The 17238-nt window shown below is 39.2% G+C and overlaps 2 protein-coding genes and 1 pseudogene across 2 annotated transcripts; 2 read left to right on the forward strand and 1 right to left on the reverse strand.

Moving 5' to 3' along the window:
* The first annotated feature begins 416 nt into the window (after positions 1-416).
* LOC130998951 (uncharacterized) lies at positions 417-2587 on the forward strand. The gene is made up of 2 exons (XM_057924394.1): positions 417-1008; positions 1830-2587. The coding sequence occupies exons 1-2, from the start codon at positions 650-652 to the stop codon at positions 2314-2316; spliced, it is 846 nt and encodes a 281-aa protein (XP_057780377.1). The 5' UTR covers positions 417-649; the 3' UTR covers positions 2317-2587.
* Positions 2588-3690: 1103 nt separating this feature from the next.
* LOC130998950 (acidic endochitinase-like) lies at positions 3691-4992 on the forward strand (annotated as a pseudogene).
* Positions 4993-5907: 915 nt separating this feature from the next.
* LOC130998952 (delta(8)-fatty-acid desaturase-like) lies at positions 5908-7729 on the reverse strand. Its single transcript, XM_057924395.1, has one exon. The coding sequence runs from the start codon at positions 7432-7434 to the stop codon at positions 6073-6075; it is 1362 nt and encodes a 453-aa protein (XP_057780378.1). The 5' UTR covers positions 7435-7729; the 3' UTR covers positions 5908-6072.
* Between the last annotated feature and the right edge of the window lie 9509 nt (positions 7730-17238).

Consider the following 17238-nt stretch of genomic DNA (forward strand, 5'->3'; position numbering starts at 1 on the left):
TATTTTAAAAAAATCATGTCACTCGTGAATAAATGTCATCTGTCATTAATTAAATTAATTAAGTTAGCTAGTTAATTATAAAAAAATTATTTGGATCATTTTTTTAAATAATATATTTCATGGCAAAAACAAAATGAGTCGAAGTTCGTGTATTGTTTTGATAATTCTGAAAGTCTGTGGAAAAAAAAAAGAGTTACAGTTCGTTTATTTTTTTGACAACTAAAAACCAAAATGAGTGACTTCAAAGTTCGTATATTTAGACGCCAATTACTCATGATTGTTCAATGTTTACGCCATTCTGGGCCAAATTGGGCGAAACCGACCAGCCCAAGCCCAATATAATATATCCAAACAAGCCCAAACTCAAGATTTTTTCTCACTATATCTATCGAAACAATCAATTCATAAACTATGTATATTAGATTTCGGATTATCCAAAAACACAAGACCTATCCAATCATTCTTCATCTTCATTTTCCAGCAATGATTTTCCAACTATTTCCTTTGCAATCAAACAAAATTCTCTCTCTCGTATATTCGCATCGCAGAAATATTGAACGCCAAATGTCAATTTCAAACCAAACTTAGATTGGAAAAAGTTAGAAATCTTTTTTAGTCTCAACTATCAAAATTCCCCCAAATTCGAGGTATGGCGTTCTCGATTCACTCGCCGGGAATTTCATTGCTCGCCGGAAGTGGAAGGCCTGGGAGAATCACTCCGGCAACCAGAAGAAGAAACGTCAGGTTTTCCGTCTGTTCGGGCGTTAAGGATTTGGAGAAGAAGAAGGTTTCGAAATTGAGGAGAGGCGGCGATGGATACGAGGATAGTCTGTGGTGGTTGTACGGGCAGGTGAAGCAGGAGGAGACGGTGTCGTTTTCCGTGAGCGAGGTTAAGGATGAGGAAGGGAAGAAGCAGGATTATTATGTGAATACGGGTTACGCGATTCGGACTATCCGAGAGGAGTTTCCGGAGCTTTTCTACCGAGAGCTAAGCTTTGATATATACAGGTATATATGAATTTTTATTGATTTTTTCTATTTTCAGCGTAGTTTTCTAATTATAGCACTTGGATGAATTTTTGCTCGAAGGTTTATGAGTTGTGAGAACTGAGAATAATTGTGTTAATGCAATAGATTGAGAATGAATTGGTTGCTAGTTTTGAACTTCAATGAATTAATCATGTAGCTCTACATGGAAAATTTGTATTCTGAGATGATTGTTTGCTGAAAAACCATGAAAGAGATGTATTCTGCCTGCAAAATTTGCAAGCAGGATTCGAGCGCTGTAGTGATGTCGGAGTTGGTTGATTTAGCCACTTCAGTAAAGGGGTTGATGTTATATTGAGTGAGGGGGTGATTCTTGTACCCTCTTTACAATAACACACACACTTGTAGGTGTTCGTTTTTGGGACAACGCTCCGCTAGTAATGATCAGCATCTTCTATTGATTATATTCATTCACGGCTGTTACATGTTCTTGCTTCTTGGTACTGATCCATTGAATTAATAAGATGAATTTATTAGCAACATGCATAAAATGAACTCATGAAACGTTTATGCTTAATCTGCACCGTGTCATCACATTCCTGCAGTTTAATAGTATGCACTTTCTCCTAACAAAGTGTTTGGAAGACTACTTTTTGTACATTAGTTAAATTTTTAGTGTATTTTTTACATGGTTGTTTTCTGAGGTGACATAATCATTTGAAAATGGACAACATAGGGAAAATTTGATGTTCAATAGCTCTTGGTTTGTCTCGTTGGAGGAATGAAGATTTTTCCACAAATGAAATTCTTTTAATCTTCGGTTTCTCACTGTCTTAATATAGGGATGACATCGTCTTCAAGGATCCCCTCAACACTTTTTATGGCATAGAGAATTACAAGTCGATCTTCTGGGCTCTAAGATTTCACGGAAGGATTTTCTTCAAGGCCCTGTGGGTCGACATTGTAAGCGTGTGGCAGCCTGTGGAGAACCTGATAATGGTCCGTTGGACTGTCCACGGCATCCCACGTGTCCCATGGGAGAGTCATAGCAGATTCGATGGTACCTCAGAGTACAAGCTTGATAAGGACGGGAAGATCTACGAGCACAAAGTTCACAACATTGCATTGAACGGACCTCAGAAGTTTCAAGTAATAGGTGTGGAGCTGTTGATTCAATCAATAGGTTGCCCCTCCACCCCAAAGCCGACTTATTTTGAACTTCTATCTCCTTCAACGACAAATATTGTGCCACTGATGAAATTATCTGCTGTTAAATGCTACTTAGCTTCTGTTCTAACTAGACTTCTGAAGTTCGAGGTCAAGTCATGATGCACTACGCGGAATCCTCTGGTCCGAGCATTGCCCCCGGGGGCTTGTTTGAGGTGTGTTCTTCATGATTTTCGCCTCGTTAATTTTGAAATTTGTGGAATATGTATGGTGTTGATAGTAACTCGAGTTTCTGCAGTGTAATTGCGTTATCTGTATAGCGTCACCATCGAGTAAATATAATGACTATTTAGTGTGTGTTTACCGAAGTCTGTACATAGTATTCGAGCTTTGAATAAATGTATCTCAAAAGAGTAACTTTTTATCTTTTTCATTCCTGAGCTGATTTTTGACTTCTTGTCAAGTACTACTATATATTTACATTTATTTTTTCAGGTCTTATTCATATATGATCAGCTTAAATGATAAAGAAGAAAGAACCCATGTCGGAAATTTCAAAATTCGATACACATTTACATGCAGTGTGGCAAGTCAGAAATTTGATATCCACGATTTTTATTTGTTGACATTTTCTTAAGGATTAATGGCATAGTAAAATCATCAACTTTGGGGCATATTCTAGTTTTAATTTCTAATGAAAGATTTTGTCTGTAAAACCATAAATTTTGAATGTATTTTGATTTTAACCTCTAACAAAAGATTTTACATATAAATATTAGTAAAATTTTTAATTGTTCCTAATTTTAGTTATGGGAGTAATTATCGGCCAAAAACAGGCTGACGCGGCAGCCTGAAATCCACCGTGGCTTCATCGATGGTGACACCAAAACAACATTATTCCTTTTAATACTAAACAACGTTGTTTAACTTATTAACACTGATATTTGGGGGATTGAAATTAGGGAAATAAAAAAATTACTACTTGCAGCAATTTCACTTTGCAATAAATTAATATAACGATGAATAGATCAGAAATAATTAAAAGTTTAAATATATATACGCAGATTATTTTATTAAATGTTAAACCTAAATTTGTCGAAAGTTTGTGTTTTTATATGCCATTAACCATTTTCTCATGTACATATCTTGAAGGTTGTTAGAATACAAAACGAGCCAAAGTTGAAGCTATAATCTTATAACCTTAATTTGTCCTTGTTGACAAAAGATACTGCAATAGATTTACTAGTTGGAATCGTATTTATTTAGGTTCATTCTGTCAGAGAGAAGCACTAAAATATATACCACAAATTATTTTTTCTAATATTGTCTGCACAAATAGTTTAGTTTGCTGACAATACAAAACATGCCAATTATGGAAATCACAACAGTAGGCAAAGATTTGCATCTGAATGCAACTTCCAGAATAGGTTAAGGTTGTCAGAAACAAACAAACACCTGAAAGACATGCAAACATATCTTGTGAAAACTAAAAACAGATATACACAGTCACAATTTCTGTCGCCAACTATAGTTTTACTTCACTTGATCTACTTTAAATTTCAAAATTATATTAAAACACAACTATAGTTTTACTTCACTTGATCTACTTTAAATTTCAAAATTATATTAAAACACAACGTGACCATTCAGCTACGTTTATCAACATGACAACAAGAATTTCTGTCCAAAAAAAGTTGCACCCTCATGCCTATAAAATGCTGCAAAAAGAAGTTTCATCTCACTTAACAACACTATATCTCAAAAAAAAAAAACACACACATTGAATATGGATTTGAAGAAATCAGTTTTACTAATACTAGTAATGGTGGTGGTGGGATGTGAAGCAGGAGGCATAGCAATATATTGGGGCCAGAATGGGAATGAAGGCACATTAGCATCAACCTGCGCCAAAGGCAGCTTCGAATATGTGATCATAGCCTTCCTCTCCTCCTTCGGCAACAGCCAGAAGCCGATGCTCAACCTCGCCAGCCACTGCGACCCCTACACCGCCGGAAGCTGCACCGTGCTGAGCCCCGACATCGCCTCTTGCCAGAGGAAGGGCGTCAAGGTGCTACTCTCCATTGGAGGCGGCGCCGGTGGCTATACCCTCACCTCGTCCCAGGAGGCGACCCAGCTCGCCTCCTACCTATGGGACAACTTCCTGGGCGGGAGTTCAGACTCCCGCCCACTAGGTCCCTCTGTTTTGGACGGTATCGACTTTGACATTGAGGGCGGGACGAGCCAGCACTGGGACGAGCTAGCACGGGCTCTCCACGGCCACGGCCAGAGCAGCAGGAAGAAGGTCTACCTGACCGCTGCTCCTCAGTGCCCGTTCCCCGATGCTTGGGTCGGGGGGGCCCTGCAGACGGGCCTCTTCGACTGCGTTTGGGTGCAGTTCTACAACAATCCTCCCTGCCAGTACAGTGGTGGAGGGGTTGCAAATCTTGAGAATTCATGGAAGGTTTGGACTTCGTCGCAGGTCCTGCGACGAAGATTTTCTTGGGGCTTCCTGCAGCCCCGGCTGCAGCCGGCTCCGGCTTCATTCCGGTGGCTGATCTCACCGCGAAAGTCCTGCCTGCGATCAAGGGCTCTGCCAAGTATGGAGGTGTTATGCTGTGGTCTAAATACTATGATGATCAAACTGGCTACAGCTCTGCCATTAAAACCCATGTTTAGATATTATATTAGAAATTTAGAACCTCTCTATTCTCATGTAATAAAAGGGAGATTTCTGTGTGTTTGTTTTATCATGTGAATTAGTAACATATTTTCTGTCTGAACACAACTTTCTTCTAATCAGAAAAGTGTTAGAACGTGGGCGTGCGTTGGCCAAGCGGTAAGGGGTTAATGCCCGAGGCCAAAGGTCTTGGGTTCGAGTCCAATGTGACGAAGATCAAGAATGTATTAAATACACACCAAGATCAAGAATGTCTCTGTTTTCATGTAAAAAAAATACACACCAACTTTCTTTATTTAATACCTCTCTCTGTTTTCATGTAAAAAAAATACACACCAAGATCAAGAATGTACGTCTCTGTTTAGATATTAAAACCTCTCTCTGTTTTCATGTAAAAAAAAAAACTGTTTTCATGTAAAAAAAGGGAGATTGATGATTTCGAATGTATGTCTCTGTTTAGATATTAGAACCTCTCTCGGGTTCGAGTCCTATGTGGTGCGGCCTTTAAATTTCTTTATTTAATACCTCTCTCTGTTTTCATGTAAAAAAAATACACATCAAGATCAAGAATGTATGTCTTTGTTTAGATATTATAACCTCTCTGTTTTCATGTAAAACAAATCTGTTTTCATGTAAAAAAAAAGGGAGATTGATGATTTCTGTGTAAGTTAACATATTTTCTGTCTAACCACAACTTTCTTATAGTAAAAAAAGAGCTAGAACAAATAAACAACATAGTTGAAACAGAAAAATAGAAACAGAACAAACACATTATAATAGAACCTCTCTCTGTTTTGGTGTAATAAAAGGGAGATTGATGATTTCTGTGTGAATTAACATATTTTCTAGTCGGAAAAGGGCTACAACTAATAAACAACAGAGTTGAAACAGAGCAAACACATTATACACATCAATACCAAGAATGTATGTATCTCTGTTGAGATCTTAGAACCTCTCTCTGTTTTGGTGTAATAAAAGGGAGATTGATGATTTCTGTGTGAAATTAACATATTTTCTTCTAGTCAGAAAAGGGGTAGAACGAATAAACAACAGAGTTGAAACAGAAACAGAACAAATAAAAAACATCACGATCAAGAATGTATATCTCCTCCTTTGATAAATGATAAATCATATCTCTAAAAATAAGCTACAAAACGCCTCGTTTCCTGCTGAGAAAATCAGCTGGAAAAAAAACAAAAAAATATATATGAATCGACGAAGCAAGTGAGAATGGAATGAAATCAACCATGAGTATTGACAGCTTCCCATATCAAATTCTTGGAAGCAGGATCCGCCATCTCCCTGGCCTCCAACGCCGCAGTTCGGAGAGTCCTAAGAGTCCACCTATTGGCTTCGACGAAAGAGAGGCTCACATAAGGCAGCCCATGCTTCTCACAGAGCTCCCTCACCAACGGCGATATCTTCCTCAAATGGCACCTCGGCAGCCTCGGAAACAGATGATGCTCCAGCTGAAACTGCAGACCCCCGAAAAACCAGTCCATTTTTGCCGAGCACGAGATGTCGATGGTCCCGCTCGTCTGCTTCTCGAACCAGTCGTTCCCCTGCGGCGCCCCCACGTACACACTCGCCGCAAAATGGTTGAGGCAGAACTGCACGTGCTGGATCGCGCAGACGCAGAAGCTGGCGAGCACGAAGACGGCCCTCTCGGTCCAGCTAGGCAGGCAGGATACGAGGAGAGGGAACCACGTCCAGAAGACGGCGATCCCCAGGATGTTAATAGCTCTGTTGGGAACGTGAAGGCCGCGGTTGGAGAAGAGGAGGAGGAATGTCTGGAGGTAGAGATTGACTCTGGCGACGCACATCACGGGGTAGAAGGTGAAGTGCTGGTAGCTGACGAAGAATCTAGAGAGGGAGTCGAAGGTGAGGCGGCGGTCGTAGAAGCGGGATGTGAGAGAGTGGAAGAGCTTCGAGGAGACGGCGAGCATGGGGAGGTGCTGGAGGTCGGGGTCGTAGTCGAGGCTGTTGCAGGCCACGTGGTGCGCGTTGTGGGTCCACTTCCACCACGCGATGCTGATGCCGGTGAGGCAGTTGCCGGTGAGGATCTGCGCGACCTTGTTCAGGGAGGAATTGGGCATGATGTTGTAGTGGCCGGAATCGTGCCCGAGGTAGGCGATCAGCATCCAGGCGAGGCCGAGGAGGGCGCCGGAGAGGGCGTGGACGAGGGGGCTGTCGCTGCGGAGGACGCCGCAGACGACGGCGGAGAGGATAGCGGAGATGGAGAGGAGGGAGAGGAGGACGCCGTGGCCTTTGTCGTCGAAGAGGCCGGAACGGGCGAATGCGGCGGCGAGGTTGCGGTAGTCCTTGGAGACGGCGGAGACGTGGGAGTCGGCGAGGTGGTAGCCGGTGGAGAAGCGGTCGAGGTGGCGCCAGGCGGAGGCCGGGTGGAAGGCGATGAAGGCGTCGGTGACGTCGTTGCCGGCGAGGTTGAGGAGGGGGGTGGCGCCGCCGGGGTGGGTTTTAGCCCAATCGGTGACGTCGTAGACCTTGCCTTGGATCGAGAGCCAGAGGTCGTCGGGCTTGTTGTGCTTCTTCAGCTCGTCGGAGGTGATCAGCTTCTTCTTCATCCCGCCGTCTTCCGCCATTGTTTTTTTTTTTTTTGTAATGGATTGAGATAATATATTTTTTTTATGGAAATGGGAGAGGTTGGAGAGGTGGTTTTATGGTGCTCTGCTTTGCTCTCTCTCCTTTCCTCTCCCCTCTCTGTCTCAGTGTGTCTCTGTCTCGCTCTAGTTTGAATTATAGGAGTCTTTAAACGTGTGGGATATTTTGTGATAGTTTTTCTCCGTTGCCGTTTAAAGCGGTGGACTACATATGTAAATGGGCGACTTCCGCTAACAAAAGAATAAAGAAAAAGAAATGGACGACAGGTACTACAGTTGGCCAGCCTTCCTCCTCCTCCATTAATTACTACTACATAATTATTTAATTATTTTGGGCGAATAATTTATTGACTTATTTCATTTTGTGGCTACACTATTATTAAGTTTTGGCTATAATTACATGCTCCCTCGTTTCCAAAATATATTTGAAGCCTTTGTACAAAACTTACGAAAAATTAACTAACACCAAATTATAAGGACTCGTACTCTTTTCTCATACCATGAATTTAATGTACTTCTTCTTCTACTACATTTTTAAATAAAGTTAAATAGTACACTCTCCTTCGACCGTCAATAGTATATAACAATTGTAATTTTGAGCATTCGCAAAGAGTATGTCACTTAAAATATAGTCCACATATTTTTCTTATTATTTATCATTACAAATATCTAGTATTTATAAAAAAAAAAATAAACTCTTATTTAATTTCAATCACTCATTTCATACAATGCTGGAACTCTTACTCTACTACTTCCTTCGTCCCACTTATCTTGGCACTTTTACTTTGAACACAAAGATTAATAATAAGGGATTAAAAATGTAAAGTGAGTGAGCACCATTTGTTTAATGTGTGTAGAGAAAGTTGAGATCACATACTACTTTTGGAAAGTGCCATTATAAATTGGACAAACTAAAAAGGAAAGTGTGCCAAGATAAGTGAGACGAAGTAATACATAAAATGACCAAACATTTTATTAAATTTTGTGTCCAACTAAAATGACATACTAATGGATGGAGGGAGTAAAAGATTAGTAGTCCTTTTCTTTTAAAAGAGTATTTTGGAAGAGGAAGAGATAAATAAATTTAAGAAATATCTTAATGAGTGAGTTGGAAAGTGAAAAATATAATGGAAAAAAAAAGAGAGATATAATTATGTTTTCTAATCTAATTTATTTATTTATTTTATTTATTTTATTGCGTTTTAATTTTGTTTAGAGATTATTCATAATGATTGATAAATAGATTTCTCCTAAAAATTTATTTAGAACTTTCCATTTGACTTGTATCCAATCACAATAATTTTCAACTAACATTTCTTAAAACATGTGCCACTCTCAATTATTCATGTTTTTGTGAGACGAAGGGAGTATCTTTTTCTTGGTCAAATCACATTTAATTGAGATTTCTTAGTCTCCTAAATAATAGAGTAGGTGCATGCCTTAAAGTTATAGAAAAACCATCTTTTTTTTTTTTGATAAGAAAATTTATATAAAAGAGCAAACTTCGGTACCAGAAGTACCATGTTTAATTACAGCAACCATTGTGATAAATCGCCATGCAACCAAGTAGAAAAACTAAGTTCAATCTCAAAAATTCCAAAAATTTTGTTCCAACTCCACATCCTAGCTTTTACCTCCATTATCGCTTTCTTGATGTCCTTGCCTTCCTATTTGCTCTCGTTTCGCCATTTCCAGATAAGCCAACAAGTACAACTCCACAATGCTTTTAGAAACTTTTCCATCTTTTTTCCTTTGCCAAGTTGTGTGAACTGGATGAAATGTGTGGCGATGCTTTGTGGGCGAATAAAATTGAAACCCAGCCATGAATAGATGCCGTCCCAAATCTTCTCTGTCTTTGGGCAATGTAGAAAAGTGTGATTTGCCGTTTCAAGATTTTGAATGCATGCATTGCAGCTGCTATCATCATCGTTCGCCAAGATATTTCTTCTTCTCAGGTTGTCAGAAGTTGGTAGACGGTTTCTAAGCAGTCTCTATGTCAACACCATTGCTTTGTGTGGAACGGCCATACCCCAAACCTTGGACAAGGACTCCTGAAAAGGAATTGTATCTGCTGCTGCGTTCTTTGCTTCTGTAATGGCTTCATAAGTTGTCTTCGTGGAAAAAACGCCATCCTTGGCGCCATTCCAAATCCAGCAATATTCTTTACCAAATCATTGACCACTATCTTCTCTCTCGAGTAAATCCCTTCTCCACGTTAACTCCCATGACCAGCTCCCATTATTCCACTTTCCCGACTCGCTAATAAGTGTCTCTTTGTTAGCGCTCAGGTGAAAAAGTCTACGGTAGACAAGCTTAAGAGGTTTCGATCCAACCCAAGTATGACTCCAGAACTTCGTTCTCCCTCCATCTCCAAGCTTGCGTCTAATCTTATCTAAGAACCAAACTGCATTTGCCCCCCCCTGTCGACACTATCTTCGGCTACCACCCAGATGCAGACCTCCCTTTCCCCAAGCAGTGTAAGCCCTGCTCCCCCCACTCCACCTCCCCATATATTGATCTCACTACACTGCTCCACATCCTGCCCTCCCCATTCAAGTATCTCCATACCCATTTGACGACTAGTGATGTATTAAACCACTCAATGTTTCTAAAGCCTAGCCCCCCTTTGTTTTTTGGTAAACACAGCTCACACCACTTGACCCACGCAATTGACCCTGGATTCACCCTCCCTCCCCAAAGAAAGTTGCAGAAAAGGGAGTTAAGATTTCTCACAGTTGTTTTTGGGATGGAGGAAAATGAAAGCTGATAAATGGGTATGGATTGCAATACCGCTTTTACCAACGTAATTCGCCCAGCAAGAGATAATTTTAAACTCTTCCACACATCAATCTTCTTTTTGACTTTATCGACTATGTAATTCCATTCCGAAACTTTGTTACTGCAACCACCAACTTTGATCCCAAGGTAGACGAAAGGAAAAGAGCCGACTTTACAACCCAGAACCGCTGCCATCCTTTCCAACTTGCATTCGTCCACCGCAATCCCCATCAAATTACTTTTGTCAAAGTTAACTGCCAAACCTGAAATTAGCTGGAAAAGCTTCAAGATGTTTTTCACTGCCTCCGCATTCCTTTCATCATCCCCCAAAATAAATATAGTGTCATCGGCGTATTGCAGAAGTGAAATCTTCAATTTTTCTTTCCCAATCATAGCTGGCTATATGAGGTTTCGATCAGCAGCTCTGGCAATCAAAGAATGTAGGCCCTCGGCCACAATGAGAAAGATGAACGGGGATAGAGGGTCCCCTTGTCGGAGGCCACGTTCCAGATTGAATTATCCCAACGGAGAACCATTCACCAACACATTTGCCGACGCTGAATTGAGGCAGCCTCTAATCCACTTCCTCCAAAGGGGGTCAAAGTTGAATTTGTCAAGCATAATATCAATGAAGTCCCATTCCACAGAATCATACGCCTTGGCAAAGTCGATTTTGAAAATAATACGTCCCTTATTCCTCTTTTTTGCCTCTGCTATCACTTCGTTGAGAATGACTACTCCATCGAGTATGAATCTTCCGCCAATGAAAGCGCTCTGATTATCTGATATAATGGTATCCATGACCGCCCTCAGCCTCTTCGCTAGAATCTTTGTGACAACCTTGTAAAGACTGGTAATTAGAGAAATGGGTCTGAAGTCGTCCAAGGTGCAGGCCTCATCTTTTTTTGGGATCAAGATAATGAACGAAGAATTACACCCTCTCGAAATCTTTCCATAGGTGTGGAACTCCTTTAGGACTTGTAGAAGGTCTGCCTTTATGAAATCCCAAGAAGCTTTCCAGAAGGTAAGGTTAAAGCCGTCGGGACCTGGACTTTTGTTCCCGTCACAATCCCAAACTGCCTCTTTAATTTCTTCCATTGTGAAAGGCTTGATCAGCTGCTTCTTATCTTCAATCGAAAGTTTCCGAGATACGAAATCGGGAGGCAAGATTGGGAGTATCCTCTTTGACTTCCTGAAAAAACTCTCAAAATGTTGCTTGACTCTTTCTTTAATGACAATCGGATCGTCAATCCATGAGTTCTCAAAAAACATCCCAGACATTTCGTTCTTTTTTCTCCTCCTGACAATGCATTTGTGAAAAAATCTTGAATTAAAGTCCCCCTCCTTGAGCCAATTAGCCTTAGCTTTTTGTCGCAACAAGCTGATCTTCTTTTTTGATTGGAGAAAAAGGTTGGCCCTGATTTCGTTTCTCCTGCAAATCTCCCCATCTTCGAGGCCGAAAGTGTCGTCAAGTATGTCTAGTTTTTGAAGTTCTTCCTTTAGAGATTGAATTCCTTGATCGATATTTCCAAAAGAATTCATGTTCCACAACTTCATAAAGTTCTTCACTTCTTTAAGCTTTTCCTTAAAAACAAAGTAGCTCCAACCCTGAACCTTCGATTCTTCCCAAACTTTCCTCACCTCTGGTTCAAATTCATGGTGAGTAATCCAAGCATTTATGAAGCGAAACGGTTTTGACCCCCAATCAACCATTTTTGTAGATAACAAAATCGGACAATGGTCCGAAACCAATCTTTGGAGGCCCCTTCCAAAAGTGGCTGGCCACGCATTAAGCCAGCTTTCGTTAACAAGGAAGCGATCTAGCTTGCTTTTGCACTCTCCATTCGGTTGATACCATGTATATTTCCTCCCTTGTGTCCTGATTTCGACCAATTTGCTTTCCCGAATAAATTCGTCGAAACATCTCATTTCAGAAAATCCACTATCATTTCCATTACCAACCCTTTCTCCTGGTTCCCTGATGGCATTAAAATCACCCGCAATACACAAGCATTCATTCTCATATTGTTCAGCTATGCTTCTCAGCAAGTCCCATAAGGCATTCTTTTTAAGTCTATCCAAAGGCGAATACACATTAACAAAGCAGCATGACAGATTACCTGAAGCCCATTTGCCGTTCATAATCACTGCTCCGGGAACGTCCCACTTGCTCGAAGCCGCGAAGACATCCTTGTTCCACACACTCAGAATTCCACCTGCTCTTCCATCAGAATTTCTTGCCGCTACGTCGAAAATGTCTGCTCCCCACCAAGCTTGGCAAATATTTGTTGAGAATTGTTCCATCTTTGTTTCCTGGATGAAACATATGCCGATTTTTTGATTCCTAATCAACTCTCCAATCTCTCTTCGCTTCACCACACTTCCCAAGCCTCGAATATTGTATGAAAGAAGATTCATGGATTACCTTCCCGTTTAGCGCCTAAGCCTCTCTTTGTTTCTTCTTTATCGCTTTGTGTCATGAGTTGTGCAGCCATCTCTGAATCCTTTAAATTGCTTGAAAGCCCCAACTCTTTACCGAAATTCCAAACTTTAAGTCCCTCTTCGACCTCATCGAGCTCTTTTCGTCTTGAGGGTCTTCCTGCATCCCCATCGCCCAATAATTCATCATTTCTGTACGGAAGGTTTTCCGTTTCGATTTGAGCAATGAATTTGTTCCATCTCTGCTTTTCTTTTTTCCTTGCCTCTGTTTTTTGAAATTTTTTGCGCTCCCTATTCATCTTGGGTTTCTTTTTCCTGAGATTTGCGGCTTCCAACTCTTCCCCGTCACTATCTCGGATCACCTCCAACTCTTTGCTGACTTGCTGGCAGCTCCTTGGGCATGCTTCGTTCCTTGAATCTGACCCTCTAAATGAGCTCAAGACATCTATCCTTGTTTCAGAGATATTCTGCTCCTACGATTTTTCACGATATGAGGTATTCGCCATTGTGGGGTTTAGCGGCCCTCTTCCCTCCATTGGAGTGTGTTCAAGGGTTATGAGTTTTCCGCCCAATGCCCTTTTCTCCTCATCTAGTGCGTCTTCGTGGGCCAGAGACTTATCTTTTAACTTACTAAGCCCACTAGCAGTTATTCCACTAATATTATTAAAAAGGGGAGCCTCCAGCCCACTTACACCCTGGCCCGTAATACTAAGCGTGGTATCTTTTATAGAGGATTTTTTTGAAACACCCGACACCGCCGCAATCCCATTAACATTCTCATCGACTGTGCAGCCACCATTATTGCTTGCGGGAACCAAAGAGCCTCTTTCCTGGGTAACTGAGGCGTCTTCCTTCGTGTCATCAGACTCAGAGGAATTTCCGATGAAGGCGTCCGTCGGTAAGGCTGAGTCTTCTTCCCAGGACCAATCGGAATCTGATTCACTTTCCCCGATAAAAGTTTCGTCACCCGATGGAGATGCCTTGTGAGACGTGATTTCCTCCACCCTGATTTGAAAAGAAGCTCCGTCGATTCTGCACTAAATCAATCTGTCTACTGACTTAACTCCTGTGGAGATTTGAATTAAGGCTTCATCGAGTTTCTCTCTATGTCTTGTGCATTCATCGATTTTCAGCACCATGCCAATTTTTGCACTTGCAACGTCGAAAAATCTTGGATTCCATGCATGTAACGGTACTCCCATCCATCTTGTCCAAACGATTCTTTGATAGTTGACGTCCACATATCTCCACGGCCTATACCATTGGAACCAGAAGGAGCTCCACTCGTTGAGATCAACCATTGCATTCTCCACTAGCTTCTCCCCTAAGCTCTGAATGATTACCAAATTTCCACCCAGGGATGTCACCTTGAGGCATCCTGCGCATTCACTATTTAGTTCCTCCCTGATTTCTTCCCAAAGGAATTCCGACTTTATGTATCCAGTGAAAGCTCCCCAGAGCCAATCTTTCTCTGAATCGGAAGATTCAAATTGCAAGATTTCGTCAACTAAGGGTTCCTGTGCTTTCTTACCAGTAAGGACCTCCACAAAAGAAACCCCCTCATTTCTGTTACTAGTCATCATGGGGCAGCTCCGCTCGATAACCTTTTGTTCCCCGGCTGTCTTCTCAAATTCCATGTTACATGTCTTCTCCCGGTCTCTTCCGAACCTTGGCTTAAAAACTCTTATCTTGTAGCTGCCAATCCACTAATTGTTGAGATCTTCTAGAAGTTGATCTTCAGACTCCACGTTCAGAAATCTGACGAAACCAAACGGCCTCCCTTTCAAATCTCTTTTCTTTGGGCAGAAAACATCTGCTGTCTCCATGACGGTTCCGAACTTCCTTTTGAGAAAATCAGCACTGCAGTCCTCGGGGATATTGTTGAAGAAGAAAGTTGTCATCCTACCACCGTCCTTCAGGAGTCTCTCTTTGTTTCCACTTGAACCTCGTCGGTTCCAGTTAGCTGCGTCTCCATACCCAACATCTTCTCTCCATCTGAAGGTTTTTTGGAACCTAAGGTTAGGGTTTTTTTGGTGCCTCGCCGGATTTCTCTCGTAAAGGATCTGGCCTGCCCCTTTCTTCCTCACCAGTCACCGCTCTCCACTCTCCCTCCATTTACTATTTTTTTTTATATATAGAAAAACCATTTTATTATTATTGCATGGTTCAACAAACATAATTTGTTCTTTTTGTGTTTGCCCTTATTTTTTTTTTAATAATATTATTTGAACAAAATATGTTCGGACAAAAAATGATTAAATTTTAAAAAAAATCCATTTATTTATTTAATTTAATTATTTAAAGTAAAGGCACCCTAGGTTTTCTAATTTATTTATTTATTTATTTATTTTATTGCGTTTTAATTCTGTTTAGAGATTATTCATAATGATTGATAAATAGATTTCTCCAAAAAAATTATTTAGAACTTTCCATTTGACTATTTGTATTCACGCTCCATTATATAAAGGGACAACGCGTTATATGATAACAATATAAGTTTTGAACGTGGTTTAATTTGTGACAGTTAAAATACTTAAATCTCAATCATCCGCACTAAACACATTCACGTGAGAATACGACCTACAAATGATGGGAAAAAAAAAAAAGAAGAGTAATGCTATTTAGATAAAATATCTTTGGATTAAAAAAATATTAAATATTTTAAAAAATAATTTATTTATATATTGGTTCAGATTTAAAAAGGATTTAGTTAGTTTTATTGCTTTCTCCATATTATAGTTTTTTCAGTAAGTTTTTTTAATTTTTATTATTTTTTATAACTTTTGTACTTATAAAATTAAAAATATATTAAAAAATTACAATATAGAGAAAACCATAAAACTTACTAAATCTTTTTTTTTTAACTAAAATTTTAAATAAATAGATTTACTGAAAAGTTTAAATAAATGGATTTTTTTTAAAAATTAATCATTTTTTGTCCGAACATATTTTGTTCAAATAATATTATTGAAAAAAAAATAAGGGTAAACACAAAAAGAACAAATTTCGTTTGAACCACAATTTTTTTAATAAAGTTGTAGACATCAGGATAGGTCGATTCTATGGCAATAATACTTTTATTGCAATAATAATAAGATGGTTCTTCTATAACTTTAAGGCATGCACCTACTCTGTTATTTAGGAGACTAAGAAATCTATATGAAATGTGATTTGACCAAGAAAAAGATATTTAAGAGCCAAGTGAGTAACGTGGACAACTTCCAATGTCTGAAATTCCCTATTTTGATTTCCTTCGAATTTTCAACAAATGTGGTCTTCTCGAGTAAAGATCATAGTATACAGTGGCGGTTTTGAGGGTGTGCGGGGTGGGCGACCGCACAGAGCCCCGAAAAATTGAGGGCCCCCGATTATATATAGGTCTATATATTTATATATACTTACATAATTAAAAAATAAATAACTTTATTAACTAGTTTAGTGAAAAGATGCTCTCTTCGAGTTATGTGAAATCTTGTTGATGCAGGTTCGATTCTTGAGAGTTACAATTTTACATTTTTATTGCTTTGGGGCCCTTTTCCTTCATTAAGTGGTGTGTGAAATTGATGATGAAAGTGTTATTAGTGATTTTGTTTAGTTATAATTTTATATTTTTATTGCTTTGGGGCTCTTTTCCTTCATTAAGTGGCGTGTGAAATTGATGATCAAAGTGTTATTAGTGATTTTGTTTCAAAATTTACAAGGAGAGCAACACTTCTAAGTAAATGTTTTAGTTTTTACATGCTTATTGTGTAATAAAATAATAATAATAATAAAAACTATCGCTCGGTGATATATATTTTTTTGTTTTATATTTTTGATACATTTTTAGCTATAAAAAGGGCCCGATTTTAAATTTCGCACTGGGCCTTCCATAGGTTAGCCTCGCCCCTGATAGTATAGTATATCAACATGATTTAGCCGTTCTTGGAAATATTCTCATTCAAGACAAAGTTAGCTTTGCAATTTTCTTGTAATTTTGATCTGTATTTTAGTGAATAATTTTGCATCGTTAGCCACGCTAGGACGAAAACTGTGTGTTTCACTATTTATTTCCCGTGGCATATTAGACTTAATTTTAGGTGAAGGTCAAACCTAGTAACCTACAATATTATGGTCCACTCAAATAAACTTAGTAGTTAAGGCAACAATATTAATGACTATATTAATTAATCCGCGGTTAATCCAATTACTCTCTGTGATTCTTTTATAATTAGAGTAAAATAATTTTAATTAGAGTAAGATATATTAATTCCCTTTCCAAATTAAAATTACTACATCAGTGGTGGACACATTATACTTGGTGATCGGTTCTGTTCATCTCATATAAAACAATGAGTTTTGCGTCAATATTATGTCACATCCTTGACAATCATAGTATAGTTACCCACAAACTAGTTAAATAGGGGGAAAAATGAGTTATTTAATTTATTTTTTTCAAATAAAAAAATAATTTAATTATTTGATTGTATTATTCACATTGTAATTATTTTTTATATTTAAATATAAAATAAAAACAAAAACAAAAAATTACCAAAAAAAAATTACGCTATAAACAATACAGTAAAATAA

Source organism: Salvia miltiorrhiza, chromosome 8 (genome assembly GCF_028751815.1).
Source record: "Salvia miltiorrhiza cultivar Shanhuang (shh) chromosome 8, IMPLAD_Smil_shh, whole genome shotgun sequence".
NCBI classification, from domain to species: domain Eukaryota; kingdom Viridiplantae; phylum Streptophyta; class Magnoliopsida; order Lamiales; family Lamiaceae; genus Salvia; species Salvia miltiorrhiza.

What these genes read in the sequence shown, in the direction of transcription:
- LOC130998951 (XM_057924394.1), top strand. Translation starts at nt 650, where the DNA reads ATGGCGTTCTCGATTCACTCGCCGGGAATTTCATTGCTCGCCGGAAGT. An exon ending in CTAAGCTTTGATATATACAG is followed by an intron (nt 1,009 to 1,829) that starts GTATATATGAAT and finishes GTCTTAATATAG; the next exon opens with GGATGACATCGTCTTCAAGG.
- LOC130998952 (XM_057924395.1), bottom strand. Translation starts at nt 7,434, where the DNA reads ATGGCGGAAGACGGCGGGATGAAGAAGAAGCTGATCACCTCCGACGAG.